This window comes from Hipposideros armiger, unplaced genomic scaffold, assembly GCF_001890085.2.
Source record: "Hipposideros armiger isolate ML-2016 unplaced genomic scaffold, ASM189008v1 scaffold_29, whole genome shotgun sequence".
Lineage (NCBI taxonomy): Eukaryota > Metazoa > Chordata > Mammalia > Chiroptera > Hipposideridae > Hipposideros > Hipposideros armiger.
In genome coordinates, this window is record NW_017731379.1 from 2,769,542 (window position 1) to 2,788,740 (window position 19,199).

At 38.1% G+C, this 19,199-nt stretch overlaps 1 protein-coding gene across 1 annotated transcript in view; it reads right to left on the reverse strand.

Annotated features, from left to right (window-relative positions):
* The window catches only part of SKA2 (spindle and kinetochore associated complex subunit 2), a 31,940-nt gene extending 12,990 nt beyond the window's left edge, over nt 1–18,950 (reverse strand). Inside the window, exons 1-2 of the mRNA XM_019636586.1 lie at nt 18,825–18,950; nt 2,035–2,121 (exon numbers count right to left, since the gene is read on the reverse strand). Coding sequence (XP_019492131.1) covers nt 2,035–2,121; nt 18,825–18,857 — 120 coding nt within the window. The 5' untranslated portion in view covers nt 18,858–18,950. The remainder of the gene's footprint in view (nt 1–2,034; nt 2,122–18,824) is intronic.
* Between the last annotated feature and the right edge of the window lie 249 nt (nt 18,951–19,199).

Below are 19,199 nucleotides of genomic sequence, written 5' to 3' on the forward strand. Positions count from 1 at the left end.
ATAACTGGAAGTGGAACAAAGATGCGAGATGGAAGGTGGAAGAAAAGTGGGAGCACCACATGAAATGTCTTCCTCATAGTACTTGAGAGACACTGACTCAGATGAGTCCTTTGGCCAGTCATTAGGTGGTACTACTGGACCAGAACTGGCTGGTTGTTCTTCAGTCAGAGAGAAAAGAGCTAAAAGTTAAGTCAGTTAAGGAGCTAGAATAGTTCTAGTAAGAAGCTAGAACGTTTAGTAAAACTGAACATTCACAATGTTTTCCCAATTTTATATAAATGTTTATTTTACTTTGTACTTCCATCCAATCAAAAAAAATTTTAAGTGTATAAAATTTTTGCAAAAACTGTAAAATATGATATTTCTTGTCTGCTGGCAAGTGCTATCAAAAATCAAAAGTAGGGTGCTCACTTCGGCAACACATATACTAAAATTGGAATGATACAGAGAAGATTAGCATGGCCCCTGCGCAAGGATGACACGCAAATTCGTGAAGCGTTCCATATTTTTGCATTGTTCTGTACACCTGAAACTAACAATAAAAAAATAAAATTAAAAAGACCCTACAACCGTCAGACCTTTATCACAGCATGAGACAAAAAGAATTCAAATTTTTAAAAACCTCACTTAATATGAGTAATGTTAAATGAATAAGGACGATACCACCAAGAGTAGGAATAAGCAATAAAAAGGAGTAACCCAGTCGTGATATTTAAAAAAAAAAAAATCAAAAGTAGGGCCAGCCAAGTGGCACATAGGTTAAGAGTTGGCTTGGACACCAGCCGAGTGGCGCGTTGGTTAAGAGCTGGCTTGGGACACCAGCTTGAGCAGCAGGGCCCGAGTTTGGATCCCACATGGGGGCCAGTGACACTGCCCTCTACAGCTAAAATGGTGACCAACAGCTCGACCTGGAGCTGGGCTGCCGTGAGTCCACCGGTGACGACATAGGCTGTAGCCCCTGCTGCAGTGGGCTCCCATAAGCTACCATGTGTGGCCCGCAGCCAGCATTGAGCGGCCAGCAGCAGGTGTGAGCTGCCAAGAGCCGCCGTGAGCGGCCGTCTAGAGGCCGGTGACCAATCTGTCTCACCTGGGAAGAGCAAAATGATAATACCAACATGGGCCAGTGAAGCAACGTCCTCCACAACTAGACTGAAGAACAAAAGGACAGCAACTTGTCTGTTTCCCTTCCCCCGATTCCCCAGCACTGTTCCCCTCCCTCAATTCCCCCAATAAAATCTTTAAAAAACAAACAAAAAGGGCCGGCTGAGTGGCGCAGTTGGTTAAGAGCTCGCTCAGGAGTTTGAGCTCTGATTAACAGTGGTTCGAGTCCTGGCCTGAGCTGAGTAGCCACTGAGCTGCCAACAGGTGGCAGGATGGCTCAGCTAAAAAAAAAAAAAAAGAAAAAGGACAGCAACTTGTCTGTTCCCCTTCCCTGATTCCCCAATAAAAAAAAATCTTAAAAAAAAAAAAATCTTAAAAAAAATCAACAGTAATGATTTAAGTGGTAAATTCATGTTAATAGACAATACTTAAAAACTCTTTGATTTCATCTTCCTGGGCATGTGTACATGTAGTTATGGCATAAAATAGAGCTAATATTTCTAAGCAACCTAACCTTAGAATAAATAAGTATATAAATTTAGATAAAAATCATAGTTCACATAACAAATTTAATAGTATATCATCATCTTCCTCAGAGAATATCATGACTGCCATGATTTCTCCCTTCATATTTAATCACTGCCGTAGAGGTATCTATATTCTCTCTCAGAATTTCAGAAGCTTCCACAATGGTTCATACCTCTGGACTTAATAATTCTTGTTTAAAATAAATATAGTCACAAATTTTCATGACTATGGGTATAATGGTATGTTCAAGTGTGATGTGACCAAGCTTCCAATACAAAAAGATTTTAAGATTCTATAAATGTAGTACTTAATAATATAATTGTTATAATCTACTACTATTAGAAATACAATCAGAAAATCTTTTAATAAATTGGCTGTTTAAAAGACATTTATTTCGCAGATTACCTCGCCTGCAGAATCAGGATAATTGGTCTTGATTTCATATTCCACCCTGTATTGAATGTAATCCAGATCAGAGTCAGCTTTCTGGAACTAAAAATCAGCACAAATTATTATTACATGAACCAAAAGACATTAATAAACATTATACTGTAACTATTCTCTCTTCTTTATATTTTTAGTATTTTAATGATATATACTCATTTTGAAAATATGGAAATAGAAAAGTATATAAAAAACCTCCCTCGTCTATAATACCCACACTCTATTAAAAATTTTAAAACTAGTTAACATTTTGAAAATCATTTCTCTGTGCATTTCTCTTAAATTTTGAACCAAAATTTACCAAAAAGCCACTGTTGTATATTAACGCAAGAACTAACAATGGCTTTAAGAATTCCCTAGGGTCATTGACATTCTCCTTAGGTAGACAGTGGTTCTCTATCTCTGGTAGAAAATGTGGATGTAGGGCTGGCCGAGTGGCGCACTGGTTAAGAGCTGGCTTGGGACACCAGCTCTGAGCAGCAGGGACCCGGTTCTGACCACATGAGGGCCAGTGACACTGCGCCCTCTACAGCTAAGATGGTGAACAACAGCTCGACCTGGAGCTGAGCTGCCGTGAGTCACCAGCGATGGCATAGGCTGCAGCCCCTGCTGCAGTGGGCTGCCATAAGCTACCGTGAGTGGCCGGCAGCCAGCGTGAGCAGCCAGTGTGAGCTGCCAAGAGCCACTGTGAGCAGCCGTCCAGAGGCCGGTGACCGATCTGCCTTATTCAGGAAGACTGCAATGATAATACCAACATGGGCCAGTGAAGCAACGTCCTCCACAACTAGATTGAAGAACAAAAGAACAGCAACTTGTCTGTTTCCCTTCCCCAATTCCCCAACACTGTTCCCTCCCCAATTCCCCAATAAAAATCTAAAAAAAAAAAAAAGTATCTGAAATGTTTTCCAAAAACAGAAGCTTCTCATTTGTCTTATATACTTGTTAGATTAGATACCATGACTCAATTAATTAATAAGCAGACTTCATGAACATACTAATAATTACTATATATGTATGTGTGTGTATAAAGAAATTCCTGCTGGTATAACTTCCCATATTAGAATGTGCAAAGAGATTATCTTTTCCTTTATATTAAAAAAGTATACTACTAACCTATATAACATGTGGATGGAGAGTGTGGGGAGGGTGATAGGAGAGGGCAAATCAAATCAAACAAAGGCTCTAAGGATTCAAGTCCAGATGTTTGTTTTAATTATTGAAATAGACCACAATTCCATAGCTTTATACATATAATTCAAGGTCTTAAATAACATTCTAAAGCATAATTTTAAATAAATTCTTAAGATTATGGGATTTGTAACTTCAGGGTTACCTTAAAACAAAATCTCTATTCTAGAAGCCCTTAACTTGTTTATAAACCAGAAATTCTTAAGCCTATGTGTGTTTTTTAACTTGGTATTTTAATTCTGCTTACAGTTTAACCAGCATAATCCCATAGTCCATTTAACAATGTATTCATTTCAAGACAGTGGTTTCAGCTATGGCTTCCTGGCTTCCTATAATATCTGAGGGCCCACAATGTATCAAAATCATCAAACAGTACCAAAAAGAAGTGGTTCCTACTTTCCAGTAACTTATATTTTAATAAGATATGAGTGTGCTCCAATCAATGGTATGATGGAGTCAGCTAAATTTTTGAGAATTTTTATAAGCCAATAGTTAAACACAGGCATCATTATATAAATTTACAATTAAATTATTAAAAAAGCATATACTCAAAAATCATAACTTCCTAGTTACTTTACTATATTTTAGCATTATCTATGCTCTTGAGGTCTATCATATCTGTATAGTAGAAATACTACATCATGTGCTACTATACATTGTCTTCCCAACTCAACTTTCAATGACCTCATGGTGGTAGCTTGAAATTAGCCAGGGTAAAAAAATTTACACAAGGAAAATAGGCAAATGCTAAAATCAGAGCCTTCTACTCCCTCTCCCCGGCTGCATTTATATGTATACCTTTCCAAAGATTTTTTCTTAATCCCCATGCCCCTTTTAAGTAATGTGCCCACACTTCTAATTGGAAAATATTTGAAAGAATAAATTGAATTTTAAACATACTTCAAAAGACAGGAAACTCAAAAAATTAAAAGTAGAATTACCACATGATCCAGCAATTCCACTTCTGGGTATACACCCAAAAGAACGGAAAGCACAGACACACACAGATATTAGTACATTCCTGTTAATAGAAGCATTATTCTAATAGCCAAAAGGTGGAAGCAACCCAAGCGTCCATTTACAGATGAATAGACAAAATGTGGTACATACATATAATGGAATATTATTCAGCCTTAAAAAGGAAACTCTGATACATGCCACACCATGGGATGAACACTGAGGACATTTTGCTAAGTGAAATAACCTAGTTACAAAAGGACAATATTGTGTAAGTCCACTTATATAAAGTTGCTACAGTACTCAAGTTCATAGAGACAGAAAGTGGAATGGTGGTGACCAGGTGTTACAGGGAGGGGACAGCGGGGAGCTATTGTTTCATGGGTCTGGGTTTCAGTTTGGAAAGATGGAGAAGTTCTGGAGATAGATGGTGGTGACGGCTGCACACAATGTAAATATATTTAATACCACTGCACTATACACTTAATGGTTGAAAATCTAAGTTTTATGTTATGTGCATTTTATCACAAATAAAGTTTATTTACAAAACAGGAAAAACAGCTTAAGAATAGAATGTTACCCTCTGTGAAGAAATGGACAGAATATTTTGTTATAATACATAGGGGAAGTATTTACTTATTAGAGGAGTCAGTGGGCTTAAGCAGGGGACAAAAAAGGAAAAAGGATACCAGTACAATGTTCAGAAATAGAAAAACAATCAAGATTCTCTGACCTGAACCCTTCATCTTATCAATGAAGACATAGTCTGTAACTTGCCTCCAGTTCTATTTTCATTACTGTTTTTTATGTAGTTAAGACCAAAGTTACACATAACATTAAAGCCAATAAAAGTCACATAGATGGGGAGAATGTAAAGGCTTTAACTAAAATTAAATTTAAACAGTTTTTTTAAATTTTTTATCTAATGTCACTGAAGTTAGTCCATTAAAAATTCCCTCTGGGCCGGCCAAGTGGCACGTTAGTTAAGAGCTGGCTTGGGACGCCAGAGGCCCTCGTTTGGATCCCACATATGAGGGCCAGTGACACTGCCCTCTACAGCTAAGATGCTGAACAACAGCTCAACCTGGGGCTGGGCTGCCGTGTGTCCCCAGCGACGTTGGCTGCAGCCCCTGCTGCAGTGGGTTGCCATGGGCTACCGTGTGTAGCCAGCAGCCAGCGTGAGCGGCCAGCTGCGGCCAGCTGCCTCAGTGAGCAGCCGTCCAGAAGCCGGTGACTGATCTGCCTCACCCGGGAAGAGAACAATGATGGTGCCCACTTGGGCCAGTGAAGCAACGTCCTCCACAACTAGACTGAAGAACAAAAAGGACAGCAACTTGTCTGTTCCCCTTCCCCCAATTNCAACTAGACTGAAGAACAAAAAGGACAGCAACTTGTCTGTTCCCCTTCCCCCAATTCCCCAGTGCTGTTCCCATCCCCCAATTCCCCAATTAAAAAAATTTTAAAATATTCCCTCTGAACACAGCCTGGTTGTATGGTACAGAAAAGAAGAAAATAAAGGAATCAAGATAGGTAATAGCAGTTCTAGCACTGGTATCACTAGCCAGCTATGTAGCCTTAGGTAAGTCCTCCATCTTTCTGGGTGGCTCCTATTAAATGACAGAGTTGGAAATGCAAGATCCCTTTCAACACTGGAATTCAATTATTTCATTGCACTACAAATAAAACCCAAGTTTAGTTTATCGAAATATTAAAATTTTAAAAAGATAAGTGTTTCCTTCTAATACAGAAAAATTTGACATTTGAATTTCAGATTTTGATATTTATATTGAAAATTAGCTTCTACTATTTTTTTCTTCATGAACAAAGATGACTGTTGCTTCAGTTTCAGCTACTGTTTCTGCAGCCTGCCCACTGTTCTTCCCAAACACCAAAACCCTATAAGCAATATTGCACTACTCAGAGCTATTTACACAGCAGAGACAATATCGATAGGGTTCTAGGATCTGGTGATTAAACAGGAAATTTTTTAGTGACACGTTAGGAAATTTACTGACCAATTATGATAGTCTCCAAAACTCATTAGTGTCTGATTAATGGAACAAAGTGATACTGATAAACTTCATTCACAGCCCCCCTCAGTTATAAATTAGCCTCTTGGAGGCCTTGTAAACAGTGAGGTTGCTCTTTAATGTAGCTACCTATCTTATTTTTAGGAGCATAAAACAAATTAAAACTAGTGAATTTTTTAAAGCCCAAGACAAATTCATATTTCAGAAACCAGTTTTCTCCTAAATCAGTGATAAAAATAGTGGGAAAAGTTTTATACCAATCCTAAGAGTAATAATACATGCGATTTAGCTGGGAAAAGTCCATGGAAATCAATATTAAAGCCCTAAAGACAGGCAAATTACATTCTGCCAATTGGACATCCTTGGAAGCACACCGTGGCTGTAATGAAGATACTGTACAAATGGGAGAAGGTATAGTTTAGCAAATCATTTTGATTTTTTAGAGAGCATGCTACCTATTTCACAAACATATAATATTCTGTTATACTAGCTTTTATTGTGACCAGCTAAAGGCTTTAAGTAAATGGCACACTGTATTACATACCACTCAACTATTTGGCAGAAAAATAGATAATTGCAGTCCAATTTTAAAACACTTCCTTTTTACAAACAACCCATAGATTCTCAACTGCCACAGTAGTGCTCCCTTTCAAAAGGACCAGTGCTCTCAAAGCTCCAAACACATCCTCCTGTGAGAGAGCTCATCTGAACAGCATCAAACCACAGGGAAATGAAGGGGAAAAATACGGCGGTCTGGTCTATGATGAGAAGAGCCAGTAGAAGTATGTTCTGGATTCATCTAGGCTTAGAAACGGATTTACCATATAAACATTTTTTTGAGGGAGAATCAGGTTAGCTATATAGACCTAGGTTAGCTATATTACTAACCAAAGAATGTACTTGAAGCACCCCTTTCCCTACCTTCCCTTCTCTCCAATGCAGATTTAGAAACATCTGTATCTACTCTCATTTTACTTTGTTCATGGCTCCAGTTTACCATTTCATGTATTGTATTATGATAGTTTGTTAGCATGGTAATGTCACCTACCACTTGCTTTCAAATTTCTTGCAAGAGCCCTGTCTTTTTATTTTTGTATCCATAGTTTTTAATATACAGCCTAATGCTCAATGACAAAAGGGAATAGATGAAAGACATTCATTCACTTGAAAGAACAGCCTGGGAACCCAACCACCCTCTAAAGCCTGTTTTAAGAAGAAATAATTCAAGTTCCCAAGAAGTTAAGGGTCGCCACTAATGTCTACACAATCACAATTGTTTTTTGTATATTTCTGCTGGAGAGTTGACTATTATCCACTTTCTTCCAGACAGAACAAACGCATGTCTATGCTTGTCTGAAACACATAAGCATTAATATGCACAAGACATGTCATTTCAGGCAAATGGCAACATCAAAGCAGAAGAAAAGAGGCAGAAGCTTCAGGTTCATCAGTTCCCAATTTGCAGGCCTTTATGGGAACAATTGTTAGGGTAGTAGACATGAGCTCCTGCCTGTAAAAGCCTGGTTCTATCAGGTGAAGTAGTCTACTTAACTTTTTTTTTTAATTTCAGGATCCTAGGTTACATTAATCGTGCTATGGATACATAATGGACTCCAAAAACACATATTCATAATATATTGAATGAACCTGGTTTAGAAATAATAAAGATATACTTACAAAAAATATATATCTGCAATACAAGTCTTAACAGTCATGGAACTGTAGAGGTTTTTTTTCTTTTTGCATATCTGTCTTCCAATTACAATGAATGTGTATTACATGATGCATAATAACTATTTAAAGCAATTTTTTTAAGTGTAAGTACATTCTATACTAAGTCACTCTTTACTTAAAGATGATTGGGGTTTCCCAATACCTATAGAATTAATTCCAGCTTTTAGTATGATTCTTCACAAGATGACATTAATATTCTCTCCACTGAAGCTTCACATTTTTACACCTCAGCCACACTGAATTCCACTGTCCCAAATATGCCAGGCTATTTTTATTTTTTTATTTTTTTGCCTACGCCGTCACCAGCGACTCATGGGCAGCCCAGCTTCAGGTCGAGCCGTTGTTCAGCATTTTAGCTGTAGAGGGCAGCATCACTGGCCCCCACATGTGGGATCCGAACCGGGGCCCTCCGGCATCCCAAGCCAGCTCCCAACCATCGCGCCACTTGGCCAGCCCCAGGCTATTTTTTTAAATCACTAATCTGTAATAGTGTCTCGCAAAGAGCAGACTCTCAGATATTATATTGTGTAATATATATAAAATAATATTGTGTAATAGATTATAACAGTGTGCAGTATGTATGTGTATATATATGTGTACTCATGCTAAACCATCTTCAGAGTATAAAGTTAGACTATGTCATCAAATATGACAAAACAGCTACATTCCTAAATTGTAGAACACAATTAGAATAGTGCACATACTTGAAATAAAAACTTAGTATAATTTTGAGGGAGTACATCTTTGGCAATAATGCTTGCTTGCACAGATACTGAAAACGATATAAGATTAGTGCTATTTAGTCACTTTATTTCAAGCCACTTCAACCTCTGAATAGCAGTTGTTCTTAGTAAGGGGCCTTATGATCTTAATGGGGCAAGGATCTACAAATCCCTGCTAAGAGCTGGCAATGTTATGTACTCATGCACATTTTTCTGGTGAGATGGACCTCCTCTAAGGATCCATGGCCTAAAGAAAAAACAATTAAAAGCTATCACTTTAAGAGAAATGTAGCTTCTGCCTTAAGTGATAAGGTAACAAAGCACACTGCCCAATAAACTGAGCCTCTGTATTCCTAAAGATGGAGGGGGAAAACTGGACAGAACAGTAAGTACCAAGAGATAATCTGGTTTTTTGTCATTCGAAAAAAGTGTGATTGCTTTTCAAACCCAAATGCTCAGCATATTGCTGGGCATAAAAGACAGATACTGCCTACTCCATTTTAAAACTTATCTGGGATTATGAAAAAAATTGGAAGAATTAGGCCTCAGGGAATAAAATGAAGATTAAATGTCTGACCAGGAAGTATCTAGCAAAGATTTTTAAACTAGTAGTAAAGCCAGTGGTGCTAGGTTATCCTGAATCCAGACTAGGAGATCAATAAAATCACTAAAGAGATGTTTGTTTTCCTCAAAATTTTAGTTCTATCTCTGAGTATTTTTTCTTCTATTAATAAATATGCTATTAATATGCTATTATATAATAAGGGAGGATTCTTTTTTTAAAGTTAAGTTCTACCCCCTCCCATTCACCCAGTATAAACATATTTATTTGCCTGTATTTTCTATGTGCTGGGCTAAGAGACTATAAAAGACAGAGATTATAGGTATTTGTTCAAAGACACAGTACCCTGTACTTTTTCTTCATATAGAATTTTTTGTGATTTACGTTTCTCTACTGCTGGTTTATATATTTAACTTTGCTTAGCACAGTTTCTCATACACAATAGGTAGAAGAAGTCACAGCTGGTAATTATTTGATCAATAAACAGATAAAGCATTACAATCTAATGTATTTTGCTTATACTCGTAACTATGAAAACGCATTCTGACACGGTATTTGAATTTGGGTTGCCACATAAAATACAGGATACCCAGTTAAATTTGAATCTCAGATAAACAATGAAAAAAATTAGTATAAGTATGTCCCATGCAATAGTTGGACATATTTATACTAAAATATATATATATATTGCTTATCTAAAATTCAAATTTAATGGTGCATCTTGCATGTTTATTTATTAAGTCTAGCAACTCTAAATTGAGGGATCTCAATGTTATCAAATTTAGGGCCAAAAAGAGAAGTGGCACAGAAGCATATCTTACATGTGTTATCTCTGGTCACTCAACAGTCACAACAAACACAATGTTTCCTTTACTTATGAGATAATAATACCCTATACCCAGACTATACTGCTAAGAATAAATTAGCCAACATACTAGCAAATGAATACAATAAGTTTTGAAATTCAAATGGCATCCTAAATTAAACCAGTATATTTCAAAATTGTAGCACATGATGCCAAGTAACTCATTGGCTTAAAAACAACCATCATTTATTCTCAGGGACCTGCAATTTGACTAGTTCAGGTACTCTAAGGCTGGGCTGTTTGGTGGCTCTGCTTCTCACTGCAATTCTGTGAGTTGCCTGGTAGGACCTTGCTCCAGGTATTTCTCATCCTCCTTGAACCAGCAGATGCTCTTCTTATGGAGATAGTAGAAGCACAAGAATCAGCAGAAATACAAAAGGCTTCTTATTCTTACGGCCCAAGTTCAGAGCTGGCACACTGTCAGTTTCTGCCCACATGCCACTGGCCAAAGCACATTCAGAGGAGGGGAAATGTAGTCTGCCCATCATGAAGTCATGGACAAAGATATGGATACAAGTACAGGCTTGTATCTGAAAGTAGGGCATTCCTCAAACATTTAGTAAGCCGAAATAGCATAAAGTGAAGAGTATCCTCCACTTTCTGAAAGTTCGCATAACATCACTTTGCTTTTACGGAACTCCTGTTTTATTAGTAGAGTGACAGCTTTTTCATAAAAGCAAAAATTGTCTTCAGTTTTCTTCCGTTAGCGAAAACAAATTTCCAATGGTAAAAATAACCAAGTCCTGGGGATGTAATGTACAGCATGGTGACTATAGCTATTAAAATGGTATCATATATTTGCAAGTTGCTAAGAAAGTAGATCTTAAAAGTTCTCTCATCAAGAAAAAAATTTCTAGGGCCAGCCGAGTGGCGCGTTGGTTAAGAGCTGGCTTGGGATGCCAGAAGGCCCCGGTTCAGATCCCACATATGAGGGCCAGTGACACTGCTCTCTACAGCTAAGATGCTGAACAACAGCTCAACCTGGAGCTGGGCTGCCAGGAGTTCCCAGCGACAGCATAGGCTGCAGCCCCTGCTGCAGAGAGTTGCCATGGGCTACCGTGTGTAGCCAGCAGCCAGCATGAGCGGCCAGCAGCCGCAGTGAGCGGCCGTCCAGAAGCCAGCGACTGATCTGCCTCGCCCGGGAAGAGCGCAATGATGGTGCCAACTTGGGCCAGTGAAGCAACGTCCTCCACAACTAGACTGAAGAACAAAAGGACAGCAACTTGTCTGTTCCCCTTCCCCCAATTCCCTAGTGCTGTTCCCATCCCCCAATTCCCCAATAAAAATCTTAAAAAAAAAGAAAAAAATTTCTAACTAAATGTGATGATGGATGTTACTATTAGACTTATTCTGGTGATCATTTCACAATATATACATATATCTAATCATTATGTTATACAACTGAAATAAAGAAAAATGGTGAGGTAGAGTTTCCAACTTAATAGCTAGAATATTGATTTTACTGGTTCTTCACCTCAGCATCCCTGCTATTCTCAACACTCTACTGAACCCTGTGCAGTTTCCCCCAATTGTGCAACACCTCTCATCTCTGGACTTTCACATGCATTGTTTCCTCTGCCTAAAACATGTCCCATTTCCATCATCGACTAATCCCTATTTACCCTTCATGTCTCAGATTATACCTCACCTCTAACAAGAAGCCTTCCCTAGCTTAGGTGCCTCTCTCCAATGTGCCCCCATAACAACTGGTATTTATTTGTCCCATCACGGCATCTATCTTAATATATTCAATTTATCTGTGGGTCCCAGATTAAGTTCCTTAATGTCTTTAGTCCTTCGTACAAGCCTGCCCTAGTAACACTTACTGAAGAAAGTATGGAGTACTGTCATCTATAATTAGGCAAATTAAGTGGGGAGAAGAAGAATTTATAAAAGCTACTACAATTCTCACATTTCTTAGCAAAAATAAATTGTTCTGAAAACCTAAATTTATTTTGCAGTCACTAAATCACTACCTGAAAACCTTAGTGAAAACAATTATTTCCTCATTTATAAAATGAGAACAAAAACACGGAATCAAAGAATCAATAATTCACTTATTCAAACTTTTAAAATGTTAGATTGGGCTGTCGGAAAAGTCATGACGTATTTTTCTGTTTTTTCATTGCAAAAATGCGTCATGACTTTCCCGACAACCCAATATATTAAAATAAAAGTATAATCTTTCAAAATCTAATTAAGAATAAATTGTATTTATCTGGGATATTCTTAATATTGAAACTTTGTGTAACTTTTGGCAAACAAGGGTAAGATATTTGTTTGTTTAAAACTTTTGATTTGCTCCAAGGAAGACAAAAATTTCCTGCTTGATTTTCAAATTAGCTCACATGGATGGTCTTTCATACCCTATTCCAAATATTGAAGATGTCACACCAAAATATAGTTTAAGGCATAAAAAAATCTTCCCTCTCCTTACGAATTGATACATTTTTTATTCTTATTTTATTAGCATTTAGTCTTTTACACAAAAAACTTTATAGTTGTACAAGCTTTGGATAGAAAAAAAATTTAATGATATCTAAGAAGAAATGTATCATGTTGTTATCAATTCACTTTTTCAGGGAAAAGAAATGAGATCCTCAAATTAAGCAGCTTTCTCCCCTCAGTCCCTCCCCATATAATATCCTACATTAAAAAAACACAGAATTCTACCTACTGCTCTAATAGCCCACTAGTAAATGGTAGGAAATTAAAAGCCAGAAGAGGAAAACAGTTGCACTTGAGGCCACGGGAGGTAATTCAGAAGGATACTATATATTTAACTTGGAATAAAATTTTATACGTAAAACTTGGGATAAAATACTTTTATAATGAGCAATCATGTTCTTCATTCCCTACAAATGATGACCATGAGTCCATGCCTAACATGTCAGGTATCTTACTTCCATCTGTTATCTATTCTCCCAGCCACTTTATAAAGACGTTTGCTTAACAAACAGCTTACTTTTTTCCTGAAATTCAATGCATTTAGAACATGTGTTGTAACTGTTCGTGCTCTACTTTTATAATATAGAGCACCGGTAGACATCACATTAAGCAGATTATTAAAAGATTATATAAATAAGACCAATACACTGAAAACTGCAAACCGCTGTTGAAATTTTAAAAGACCTAATAAATGGAGAGAGTTAATGTTCATGCATCAAAAGAATCAATATTGTCAAGATATCAACTCTCCCCAAATTCTTTCTTTAGATTCAAAATAATCCCAAAACACCAGCAGGCTTTTTCATAGAAATTGACAAAAAGATTATTTGGAAATGTGAAATTTAAATGTTTTGGAAAACAAGAGCAAAGTTTGAGAGGCCTTATACTAGATGATTTCAAGGCTAACTTTAAAGCTACAGTTATTATGACAGTGTAATATGACATAATGGAAAAAAAATAAGAGTTCAAAAATAAATAAATCGGGGCCGGCCGAGTGGCGCGTTGGTTAGGAGTTGGCTTGGGACACCGGCTCTGAGCAGCAGGGTCACCAGTTCGGATCCCACACAGGCTAGTGACACTGCGCCCTCTATAGCTGAGATGTTGAACAACAGCTCAACCTGGAGCTGGGATGCTGTGAGTCGCTGGCAATGGCGTAGGCTGCAGCCCTTGCTGCAGTGGGCTGCAGTAAGCTACCGGGAGTGGCCGGCAGCCAGCGTGAGCAGCTGGCAGCTGATGTGAGTTGCCGTGAGCCGCCGTGAGCGGCCATTGGACGGCCGGCGACCGATCTGCCTCACCCGGGAAGAGTGCAATGATCACAATACCAACATGGGCCAGTGAAGCGACGTCCTCCACAACTAGACTGAAGAACAAAAGGACAGCAACTTGTCTGTTCCCCTTCCCCGATTCCCCAACGCTGTTTCCTCCCCCAATTCCTCAATAAAATCTTTTAAAAAGAAAATGTTTAAGAAGGCAAATAACAGAGAAAATTAAAGGACTCTTATAAAATGATAATAAAAAGAAAACTCAATTTGAAAATAGGGAAAAGATTTTAAAACTTCCCCTAAGATATACTAACTGCAAATAAGCACATGAAAAGATATTCAATATCATTAGCCATTAAGGAAATACAAATTGAAACTATGAGATACCACTACACACCTATGAGAATGGCTAAAATGAAGAAGACTGGCAATATGAGGTGTTGGTGAGGATATGGAGAAACTGGAACCCTAATACATAGCTTTGGAAACAATTTTAGCAGTTTCTTATAAGATCAAGCATATATTTATTATGATACCCAAGAGAAACGAAAACATTATGTCCCCAGAAATATTTATACAATGTTTATAACAACTTTATTCATAACAGGCAAAAGCTAGAAATAACCCAAAGTCCATAATCTGATGAAAAGATAAACAATTTGTGATATTCTGTACAAAGGAATATCATTCAGCAATAAAAACAGTCCAACTACTAATATGTACAACATGGATGAATCTCAAAAGCATGCTAAGTGCAAGAAGCCAGACACAAAGATTGCATGCTATATATAACTCCATTTGTATGAAATTCTAGAAAAGGTAAAACTAGAGATCAGTGGTTGCCAGGGAATTTGGGAGGAGGAGATTAACTGCAAAAGGGTATAAGGGAACTTTTCTAAGATGATAGAAAGGTTCTCTATCATGGCTGTAATGATGGCTACATGACTGTACACATTGTCAAAACTCATCACACTGGACACCTCAAATTGGTTGTTTTATTGTATGTGAACTATATCTCAAACTGATTACAAAATACAGTGATGGATTCACACTTTATTATATCTCATAATTACAAAAGAACTTTAAAACAAGCTTTCTTAAGTTTTAAATTTGAGCATTCATTATACAATACACAAATTTAAGATATGGGGCAAGTTACCATAGGAAGTATACATTGTCTTCATTACTTACTAATTCATCTTAAAATTCAATTAAATAAAACCTGAGATTTGCCAGAGCCTATCCAAATCTGTTACAGAAAGAAGCAAATTACAGAGTACTACTCATTTAGACTAGCCATAACAACTTAAGCTATAAAAATTATCCTCTTGCTGTGTTTCATAATGCATTACAAAGTGAGTTTTTAATTAGTTAAAAACTTTTTTTTTAATTATAACTTTCTAAAACATACACTTTTGGTAATAAAATTATACAGTTTTAAGCAACAAAGCAGTTTACCACAACAAAGGTTGTGGTAAATTACTCACAGATACTGAAGAAATATATGTAAGGCAAGAATCAACATTCGGTGTACATCCTGCTTTCAGATGCTTTGACAATACTATTGCACTGCTAGCTGTAAAGTACAGTAGTGCAATAAAGTCAGAGCATTCGTTAGCAGTAATTGGTAGGAAAGGAACACAAAAGCATCTTGCATCAGTTGAAGCTTCAGTTGCAAAAAGAATTTAAAGAAAAATTGCCATTTTGGACAGAAGACCTCCAAAACCTAAGAATATTTATATCAATGTTTAAAAAAAAATAGGACTTAAATATCAAAGTGATATTATTTTTTGATAACTAACCTATGATTAATATTCAAACAGAAACATGCATAAATGTAGAAAGGAATTTTGTAAATATGTCCTAGCTTTATAAGTTATTAACATAGGTATTCTTAATACCTTAGGGCTGGTATTAACGAAACTGGTTATAATCACTACTAAGGCAAAGTTGTGAAAAATATTTCTGTTTTGCTGATATATATTTGTTAGCTCCTCCATAACAATTGATTAATTGCCATATAAAACAAGTCTTTTGGGTAAGAATATCAAAGAAAACAAATGAAAAGTAAAATAATGAGTTTCCCGATTTCTATATATCCAATCTCTCTCTCTGGAATCTAAATTATAATACAAAAAGCATTTACCATTGTAGGGCTTTTAATCTCAAGAGTTTACAGACTTCCAGGGGACCAATGTGTCCTAAACATGACACCATTAGTCCTATTTAATTGAATATTATGGAAGGGAATTTTAAATTTTCAGTTAATCCCTAACCCATCTTAAATATAGGAGATCCTCTCCATTTATTTCAAACTTAGAAAAAACTTGGGAGAAAATATTGGGATCATGGGAGGGGGATCCAAGATTTAAGTATCAGGTTTCCTTGAATTCAAGCCAATTAATATCCTAAACTTTTAACTGGTAAGAAACCATTCAAAGGTCAGATGTAAACCCAGAAGTATAAATACAAATAGTATTATTGTATCACATTGCACTACCTTTTGTACACAATCACTAGTGGTACCAAGAAAGGACACTACAGAAATACTACTCAATAAGTGAAAGAAAAGAGAACAAAGATTACCCTATAGTGAGCTTATTCCTCCATTAATAATGTTGATTGATGCAAAAATACTTTTCATTATGTTCACTAACCTTCTTTTTAAATGGTCCAGTTCAGCTATTTGGTTGAATTTAGCCTACTAAGAAATAAACTCAAATTCAAGACAGTTGGAGCATGAGTGTCTTGACCTCAAATCCTGGGCCACATAACTCAATATTAGAATATTTCAACAAAAATCAGAGAATTGTAGTGTAGATGATTTACCTTTAGAATCTTGGAAACTAAACTAGTTCAGATACATTTTTTTCTAAAAGCACACAGTAAATCTGAAGATGAGATGCACCACCTTTTACTATCCAATCAATACAAAGCAGTAATAAAGATAAATAGTTCAAATTTGTTTTAAACCCTAATGATTATGGAAACAAATAACTAGAATGGGATGGGGGTGGGGAGCTACCACTAGGTTACTTGCAAGGAATTTAAGAGTGATCTGCTTTCTTTTCCTCTCTTAAAGAGAATTTTTAAAAAACTAACCCATCATTCAAACATCTAAAAGTTTGAGTCTGGCTACCTCATAATTTTCTAAAACCTACTTTTTTCAAGATGTACATCTAATTGTTTTCCCCTTAAAATAAAGTGTGTTCAATCTTTTTTAAAAAGTCCTGTGAGAATACTCATTCATTGCAAAGTTCAGAAAAGGCTTAACTGGTGCCTCAAAACTACACGGCAAACTTTGGGGAGGGGGGAGGAGTTGTTAAAAGCAAAATTAGTATCATTTAGCGTCTTACAATTAGACAGAAATATCCATCTGGAGGGAGGAATTCAGAATGAGTGAAAAGGGCCAGACACTGCTAACATTCTAGAATCAAACTACTATTAATATAATACTTAACTTTTTTTAAAAAAAAGACAGTTAATGATAAGAATAACAAAACTTTCAACTAAAAGTTCATTATTACAGGTTTGGAAAGCTGCAGAAAATTCTTCCTTCTTCTCTGCCATCCCTCTCCTTCCCTATCTCCACCCCCCAACCCCACCTCAAGAAAATTGAAACTCAAAACCTTAGAAGCAACTGAAAGCCTTCAAATCGAATTTGTCTACGAGAGGCACTACAATTCATTAATACATAAGAAAATAATAAGTATACCAAGGTCTCATATTTTCTGGGGGTGGGAATAGGGGCGAATATGGTACTCAGTTTCTTCCAGTCACTACATGCGCCAATGTTAAAGTGACCCAAGATTCAGTTTGGAGGGAGCAACCCAGGCACAAATGAGAAATGCCAGGGAATGGCAGAGGGAGGAGGGGCGGACAGCGGGTGAAGAAAAATTTAGGCTTTACTTAATCTCGTTTTTCTTTTAACAACAACAACAACAAAAAATTGTTGACAGGAGCTCAGGGGAATTCAACGATGGATGGTGCGTCCTCCAAATTTCCCATTTTAAAGGAAGCCAGTCCAATCCCCAACACTGTAATTCGGCGGGGGAGGGGTGAAATGGGGGAGAGAAGGACTTAAGATAAACAAGGGAGCAAAGAAGAAAAAAGCGCGGGCGACGAAGCTGGCAGTCTAGGGACGGGAGGCAAGAACGAGGACACGTAAGGGAAAGATCCATAAAAGAAAACTAGGACAGCTCTCCAGCTTGGCGCCTTCGAGCAGGCCAAGCAGCAGCGGGAGTCCTTTCCAATTATTCGCTCCCGCCCCCTACTTGCACAAATGAATGAAACGAGGCAACTTGAGCGCAGGCTGCCGCCCTTGTCCCAATCCCGCCCGCGCTCCAGGAAAGCAGCTCGTGGTTCAGATGCCCAAAGCTCGCTCCCCGCGCCCCACCCCACCCAAGGGCTGCCTGCCACCTTCGGGCCAAACAGAAACCGGTTGAGGGGCTTCCTAGGCCGCTAGGAAGTTGTGGCCTCAAGTCCAGCATCCTTTCTCAGACTTTCTCAGCACGCCTTGGAGGACGGGAACCGTTCAGCCCTAAAGGGATTTCTCTCCGCCCCACTAGGTTTAACCCCACCCCACCCCACCCTTCATTCCTTCTTGGAGTGGGAACGACCTCTCCCTTTCTTGGGGCATTTTGGGACCATTCCAGTCACGTCTTTTTGGTGGAAATACAAACGTCTGCAGCAACCACAGCTCCTTGAGGGGCGGAAAGGTGAAAGAAGGAACAAGGAATTCCAAACGCCCCACACCCTCAGCATCTCCCGCCATTTCCCTCACGAGCTTCCCGGATGTAACCCCTTCCCCACGGCGGTTACAAGACCAGGCGGCGGCGACTCCCTTTGGTTCAGGAGGAGGGAACTGGAGTCTGGTCCAGACTCTGCCACCCAGGGATTCCGGCGATTCCAAACTGCGTCCCACTTTGGAGGCCATCGGGGAAAACTAAACTACCCAGTAGATCTCCTTCACTTTACACTCACCATCAATTCCAGCTTATCGACCTCCTCCTCCATGTTGAATAGTTGACATTCCTCAGACCGCGGCGGCGCTTAAGCCGCAAACCATACTAGCACTGAGGGTCCCTATTGGACAGCTGTCACTCAACGTCTTGCACTCATTGGTTCCTCCGCTTCACCGGCGCCCGCCCATTGGCGCCTAGGTAACGCCTCTCCGCATGAAATATCTTTTCCTGTTGGGCAAAGACACAAAACGCCGCAGGAGGATTGGCTGCTGTACCCCCTTTTTTTTCCATTGGCTGCACCCTCATCTCTACTTTCAATTTCATACTTAGGTCTCAACAGAGAAGATTGCGATTGGTGCAATCGGAAGACGAGCCACCCAATTACGCTAAGGCT